This window comes from Eutrema salsugineum, unplaced genomic scaffold, assembly GCF_000478725.1.
Source record: "Eutrema salsugineum unplaced genomic scaffold, Eutsalg1_0 scaffold_4, whole genome shotgun sequence".
NCBI lineage: Eukaryota > Viridiplantae > Streptophyta > Magnoliopsida > Brassicales > Brassicaceae > Eutrema > Eutrema salsugineum.
In genome coordinates, this window is record NW_006256686.1 from 7,499,566 (window position 1) to 7,506,643 (window position 7,078).

The following is a 7,078-nucleotide window of genomic DNA, read 5'->3' on the forward strand; positions in this document are numbered from 1 at the left end:
CAAATATATATATACATGAGAGTAGTCTAAGATGATATTTTGATGACAAGTTTCGTATCCAACAATACAGTCTCCCCCCAAAGCAAGTAAAGAAGAGTTAAATCTTATCTCTACTTTTCCCAAGTTGATTTCTTCTTTCCTTCCTAAAACTTTATCCAATGGTACTACTACTAGGCATTATCCAGCTTGTTTCATACCCAATGCCCACGTTGTCTCCACGATGCCGCTTCTTCATCGATGCAGCAGAAACTGAGCTCCCATTGGTGGCTGAAGTCAGAGAGCTCTCTACTGAACAGTTGGTTGTGATGTTGTTGCTTTTATGGTCTATTGCTACTGCGAGCTCCGACAAAGATGGCATCATCATCATCTTTGTTGCGTCGAAGAACGGGACAGTTGTTCCTTGAGTGCTATTGGAGACTTTGATGGCCAGCTCCGATAGCTCTTCCCTAGCTGCCTCAAGCCCGGCAAAAGCAGCAGCTTGATCGTCAAAGGCCTTGCAAGCTTTCTCAAGAATTGATTGCAGGTACTTTCCTTGTGCCTCTATCCTCAGCTGGAGTCTCCGTTGCACCTGACCATACTAAAAGACCAATCAAAAAAGGTTTGCACTTTTTGCAGAAACTCCAAGAAAAGTTATGACCATTGATTCAGTTCCAATGGCACATTTGTTCAAACAAGGATCACTGTTTATTTGTACAACCGAGAAAGAAGAATATGGGCAATAATAACCACATCCTAATTTTTGGATTGGGAACTTGGGATAATGGTTCTAATGTGATTTGTAGCATTTTGAGTCACATAGTTTATAAACAGGGTTGTTTGTATCGTCAAGAACAACAGCAAGAGAAATGAAGAAAACTAACCTCCAATTGTTCGTGTAGCCTTCTTTGGACTTCCATCTGAGCGCGTAAAGCTTCAGTGACTTGGTAACCCCTGGATCGCAAACAAATAAGAAGGGTTCATACAAATGTAGTAGCAGAAAAGCTGTGGAAAAATACAATGTAAACCATACTCGTTCTGCTCCTGCGCTGCCATTCTCAGTGATGATGATGAAGATGAACCTGTGTCCTGACTCTCCCCAACACAAGAAGCTGCAGAACCAAGTTCACATAATTAGTGGAAATCATGAGATATTAATACACAACTGGGATCATCAAAACAGGATTCCCAAATATGGACACAAATAGCCACTTTAAAAACAGAAAAGTAGACACACAAAATAAGGTCAACTGAATAAATACCATCTTTGGAGTTCTCAGTTGATTCTTTGCAAGCTTGCCTCCCTAGGCGGAATTTCTGTCAAGCAGAACACAAACAAAAGAGAGAAACATAACACCATCAAACACCCATAAAATCTTTAAATTATTGCTGCTATATCATGTTGAACCTAAGGAGCTATAACTCCAGCCTAAAACTATAAAAAACTCTTATCAGATCTCAGAATCTAAGGTGTTATCTCATCAACCCAATAGCCCTGGGAACGGTTAATTAGAAGCCATAACTCTGGATTAAGTTCGAACACGGTAAAACGAGTAAGTAAAACAGACAAACCTGAAGATGTGATTTGAGGTGGTAGAGGGTGAGGCCCTTCACTCCCATTGTTCTCATAATAGTTTTGGGAGTTGCTTCTGCAAGATGAATCAGACAGAGAGATTCATAAGGATCTCCATTAACAAGTGTGAGCAAAAAAAAAAGACAAAACTTTGAACAAGATGTGCCCGTTTAACTATAGGCAAATCATAAGCTTCAGATTTTCAGCGACGATACTGACACTGCTTAATTACTCTGGACTATAAATCTAAAAAAAAAGGAAATAAATTTATAGACTTTAGCATATCTTTCTATTTTGGGATGCACAGAGAATGTAAAGGAGCTACTTGTATAAAGATCTCCCAAGAACCTTATTCTAAGTCTCAAGAACAATAAAACTTCACCAAATCAAGCTAACTAAACTCTGAGGGAAAAACCCATCTAATACAGAGCACTGAAAATAACCAAAAACCCTCCAAAAATCCGCAAAATTGTACAATAAACTCAGTTTCGTCTCACACTCAGAGATCCAGAAATGTTTTGAAAAAGACAGTAAGAAATCAGAGAGACAGAACCGAAAGGTACTACAATCAATAAGTAGACAAGAACACTCACTGTCGGGACCACCGAGCTGCGTGACGGCGTCAACGAACCTCTCATGGAGCTCGGAAGTCCACCGGAGACGAGGCTTTGGGTCAGTGGTTAAGACCAAACAAGCGTCGCCGGGAAGATTGGTTCCGTCCAGAGGTCCATGATAGTCACCGGAGTGGCCACCGTCGAGCGGAAGCGAGCGAATCGCCGAGTACATTTCCCAATTTTCGTCGCCTGTTTTCCCGGGAAAGTGAAAGGAATAAGTTTTCAGGGGAAAGAAAATTTGGGTGGTATGCAGATTGTGGGAGTTTCGGATCCGGGTCAAACCGGGTCAGGGTCCGGACTTTTATTTTTTAGACAGCGAAGAGACGGGTGGATAGATTTGGACGGACCCTCTCTGTTATGCGTGAACAAAGAGGGAACATGTTTGTAATCTATTAATAATTTGTCAATATAAGAGGTACTTTGATTAAAGTATTAATTAATTTCTCTTTAATTTAATCATCATTTAAAAAAAATGATTTGTTTACGATGATATTATTTGTTTTATAAACTATAGATAACCCTAGAAAAAACAAACTTAGAGAAACGATTGAGGGGTAGTAGCTAGGTGTAGAATTAGGAAGAACTGTGTGTGTTCCATTGAACGTAATTACAAGGTATATATACATCTTAGAGAGTCGGTGTAAGCACCAGAGAATATAGGAAAGATGCCTAAAATATATACAAGAGATATATGTTAACATATTCGTATATATCCTAAAGATATTCTCCAAGATATGCCGTGATATACTCCTCCGGCCAATACTCCCCTTCAAGTTGGAGCGTGCAGATTACAGACGCCCAACTTGGACACTAAGTTGTTGAACTGAACTTTACCCAATGCTTTAGTTAAAACATCTGCCAGCTGCTCCGTAGTACGAACATGAACCGTTTGAAGTACTCCTTCCTTAATGGCATCTCGAACTCGATGGCAATCAACCTCGACGTGCTTAGTTCGTTCATGGAAAACCGGGTTCGCAGCAATGTGAATTGCGGACTTACTGTCACAGAATAACCGAGCTGGCTGTATAGGTGGAAAACCCAAGTCTGTAAATAACTGACGAAGCCATTTAATCTCACGCGTAGCCGTAGACATGGCGCGGTATTCCGCCTCTGTAGAAGAATGAGAGACGACATCTTGTTTCTTGGTCTTCCATGAGATGGGAGAACCTCCAAGTAATGCAACATAGGCCGTTAAAGAACGTCTCGTCAAAGGGCAAGCCGCCCAGTCGGCATCACAATAAACCGAGAGCTGAAGGTCTGACTCAGAACGCAGCAAAATGCCTTGGCCGAGTGTCCCTTTTAGATAGCGCACTACTCGTAAAGCGGCGTCCCATTGTCTCTCTCGAGGCTTCTGCATAAACTGTGAAAGAATGTGGACTGAATAACAAAGATCCGGCCTTGTGTTACCCAGATAAATGAGACGCCCAACTAATCGTCTGTAGCGCGTAGGGTTAGCCATGAACGCACTTGTATCAGACGCCAAACGATGATTTTGTTCCAAAGGAGTAATAGCTGGCTTTGAACCAAGCAAACCTGTCTCTGTGATGATGTCTAAAGCATACTTCCGTTGTGTTAACATTATCCCTTCCTCACTGCGAGCAATTTCAATACCCAGAAAATACTTAAGTTTGCCCAAATCCTTCATATGAAACAAACGACCTAGGTACTCCTTAAACTTTACAATTGCAGTATTATCATTTCCGCAAATAACCAAATCGTCAACATAAATAAGCACTCGAATCTCAACTTCACCGCGAGAGTAGGAGAACAACGAGTAATCAGCGTATGATTGAACAAAACCTGCTTTTGTAAGAGCTGTAGTAAGCTTTTCATACCAGCAACGTGGAGCCTGACGTAGACCATATAGAGACTTGTGCAATCTACAAACTTTGTTCGGATCCGAATGAGAAAACCCTTGTGGAAGTTTGATGTAAACTTCTTCCTGCAAATCGCCGTGAAGGAACGCGTTGTGAACGTCCATTTGGTGAACCTCCCAGTTTTGTGCTGCAATAATACGAAGTAAGCTCCTTACGGTGGTCATCTTGACGACGGGTGCAAACGTCTCGTCGTAATCAATACCTTCGACCTGACGATTACCAAGTACCACCAAACGTGCTTTGTATCGCTCAACACTACCATCTGAGCGATACTTAATTTTATACACCCACATCGTTCCTAGAGCCACTTTACCCGGAGGCAAATCAACAACACTCCAAGTCTTGAGATCCTCAAGCCAATGTACCTCGGTCCCCATTGCATTTCGCCATCTTTTATCACGAACTGCTTCACTGAAGCTACGTGGCTCAACATCTGCAGTAATGGCTGCGAGAAAAGCCTTATGGCTGACAGAAAACCGCTCATCAGAGATAAAATCAGTGAGGGGGTACAGAGACATACCTTGAACCGTTTCGGGACTGGAGCTGAGCCGAGCCGGTGGAACGTGATTAGTGTCATTACGGATGGCATTATATGTAACGAAGTCCCTTAGCTTAACAGATTTGATCTTTTCTCGACAACCACGACCCAAATTGTCTCCATCAGATGTCGCAGGAGTGGCGTCTGCTGGTAACTCCACAACAGGACCAACTTCCAAAATGGCTTGATCAAGTGCAGCAGGAGACGACGGATCGACAGAGGATGAAGACACAGCTTCAGGTGAATCGGGAGATGTATCCGATGTACCAAGCTCACTCCCCCTGCTTTCGAAATTCCTGGAAGGGCACAAAACCCAGTCTTCATCAGCCGCTTCTACCATGATAGAAGGGGACGACACCGATGAAGCAGTACTCGCAAAGGGGAACTCTGTTTCCTTAAATATCACGTCTCTTGAAATAAAGAATTCCTCAGTATCCAAGTCGTATAGCTTCCATCCCTTTTCCCCAAAGGGATAACCCACGAAAATACATCTCCGGCTTCGTGATACAAATTTATCGGGATCATGCTTGTGAGCGTAACAGAGAGACCCAAATACTCTTAGACGATCATACGAAGGTCGTTGGGCGAACAAGACTTCATGAGGACACAGTCCATGAAGTACTTTTGAAGGAGTGACGTTGATAACATGTGCAGCGGTCAAAATAGCTTCACCCCAGAATTTTGTTGGTAAATGTGCTTGAAACAACAAAGAGCGTGCAACATTCAAGATGTGGCGATGCTTTCTTTCCACTCTGCCGTTCTGCTGCGGCGTTCCAATGCATGACGTTTGATGCACAATTCCTTTTTCACGAAAGAAAGAAGAAAGACACATGAACTCCGTGCCGTTGTCGCTACGAACTGTTTTAACTGTTTTTCCAAACTGTTTATCCGCATAAGCACAAAAATTTTGAAGCAAATTTCGCACTTCCGATTTCTCAAGTAGCAAATACGTCCATACGGCCCGAGAAAAGTCATCTACGATAGTCAAAAAATACATTGCACCATTGGTTGCAGGAACACGGTATGGACCCCAAACATCAACGTGGATTAGGGAAAAACATTCTGTAGTTTTATTTGAACTATCAAAAAACATTTCTCTAGTTTGCTTAGCCCGAAAACATGTGTCGCAAGGACTGGGACTAGCAGAAACAGAAACACCAGCAAAAAAAGGTAAAGACGATAACACAGAAAACGCAGGATGACCCAATCGCTGATGCCACAAGTCTTGATCACTAGAAGCAACTGTCTTGTTGACACAAGCTATGTTGACATCCGTAAAATAGTAGACACCATCACGTTCTTCACCGGCTCCAATCAGGGTCCTCAAAAAACGGTCCTGCAATACGCATAAGGTATCAGTAAACAACGCGAAACAATTGGAATGTTTCAAAAGCTTTGAAACGGAGATTAAAGTGCAATTGAGATCCGGCACATATAACACATTCATCAACGATATTTGACTAGTAAGTGGTAATACGCCCACTTTAGAAGACACGGTAGTGCTTCCATCTGCAAACTCAATGTAACAAGTCGAAGCATCTTCAAGATTAACAAGCATAGATAAATCTCCTGTCATGTGGTGTGATGCCCCTGTATCGAGGATCACATCACCGTTTTTCTTACCAGCAAGTTTATCAGAACTACCTCCAGATTTCTCATTGATGATCTGAGAAATCGCCTTCCACTGTTCCGGAGTCAACTCCGGCGTCACCGAAGCTTGAGGACTTGAAGCATAAGCCACGTTTGCTTGTCCTCTTCCTCTGCCACCACTGCGACCACCTCCTCTGTTCACACCACGTCCGCCTCGACCTCCACGCTCAGAAAACCATTCAGGATAACCAACTAGTTGCCAGCAAGCACTCTTTTCATGTCCGCTCCTTCCACAGTGTGAGCACAACCGATCTCGATTTCGACCTCCACCTCCTTGTTGCAGGAACTGAGCACCATCTTTATTTCCTGCCTCATCTTTTGTCTGCTCACGCCGTGTCAGAAACCCCACAGCCTCTTGCTGTTGTTCACGAGCTCTGGCCGAGTTAAGGCGATCCTCTTCGCGAATCACCTTTGAGTACACCTTACCCAGATCAGGCAACACATCCGCTTCAATAATCGTTGTCACGACATGTCCGAATCTGGATTCATCGAGTCCCATCACGAACTGATGAACTCGTTCATCTTCTCATTCTTTTTTCATACGCTGCGGCTGCTGCACAAGTACACACAGGTGGAGGTTTGTACGTCTGCAATTCTTCCCACATCTTAGCGAGCCGCCCATAGTAATCAATCACCGCTTGACCATCTTGTCGACAAGATGCCAATTTAGCCATCAACTGGTGCACACGCACCTTGTTTCCAACTGAGAACTGTTCCTTGAGATTTTCCCACAACTTGTGAGCATCGGTGATAAACGTCACTGTCGACCGCACCCTTGGTTTAATTGAGGTACGTATCCATCCCACAATCATGGAGTTCACGCTGAGCCATGATTCTAGGTCTGGATGAC

General features: G+C 43.2%; 1 protein-coding gene across 2 annotated transcripts; it reads right to left on the reverse strand.

The window, feature by feature from the left end:
- Window positions 1–20: 20 nt before the first annotated feature.
- LOC18013703 (protein PHR1-LIKE 2) lies at window positions 21–2,355 on the reverse strand. Of its 2 annotated transcripts, none has more exons than XM_006418742.2 (6): window positions 2,143–2,355; window positions 1,549–1,625; window positions 1,239–1,293; window positions 1,010–1,088; window positions 861–930; window positions 21–568 (listed from the first exon to the last, which is right to left on the reverse strand). In XM_006418742.2, the coding sequence occupies exons 1-6, from the start codon at window positions 2,333–2,335 to the stop codon at window positions 152–154; spliced, it is 891 nt and encodes a 296-aa protein (XP_006418805.1). In that variant the 5' UTR covers window positions 2,336–2,355; the 3' UTR covers window positions 21–151. The 2 variants fall into 2 exon arrangements, with proteins under 2 accessions (XP_006418805.1, XP_024009232.1); XM_024153464.1 differs by having other exon boundaries at window positions 56–577.
- Between the last annotated feature and the right edge of the window lie 4,723 nt (window positions 2,356–7,078).

Excerpts from the sequence above, each read along its gene's own strand:
- LOC18013703 (XM_024153464.1), bottom strand. The coding sequence starts at position 2,335 with ATGTACTCGGCGATTCGCTCGCTTCCGCTCGACGGTGGCCACTCCGGT. Across the intron at positions 1,626-2,142 it reads GCAGCTCGGTGGTCCCGACA|AAGCAACTCCCAAAACTATT; the intron begins GTGAGTGTTCTT and ends TTCATCTTGCAG. Across the intron at positions 931-1,009 it reads GCAGCGCAGGAGCAGAACGA|GGGTTACCAAGTCACTGAAG; the intron begins GTATGGTTTACA and ends TTTGCGATCCAG.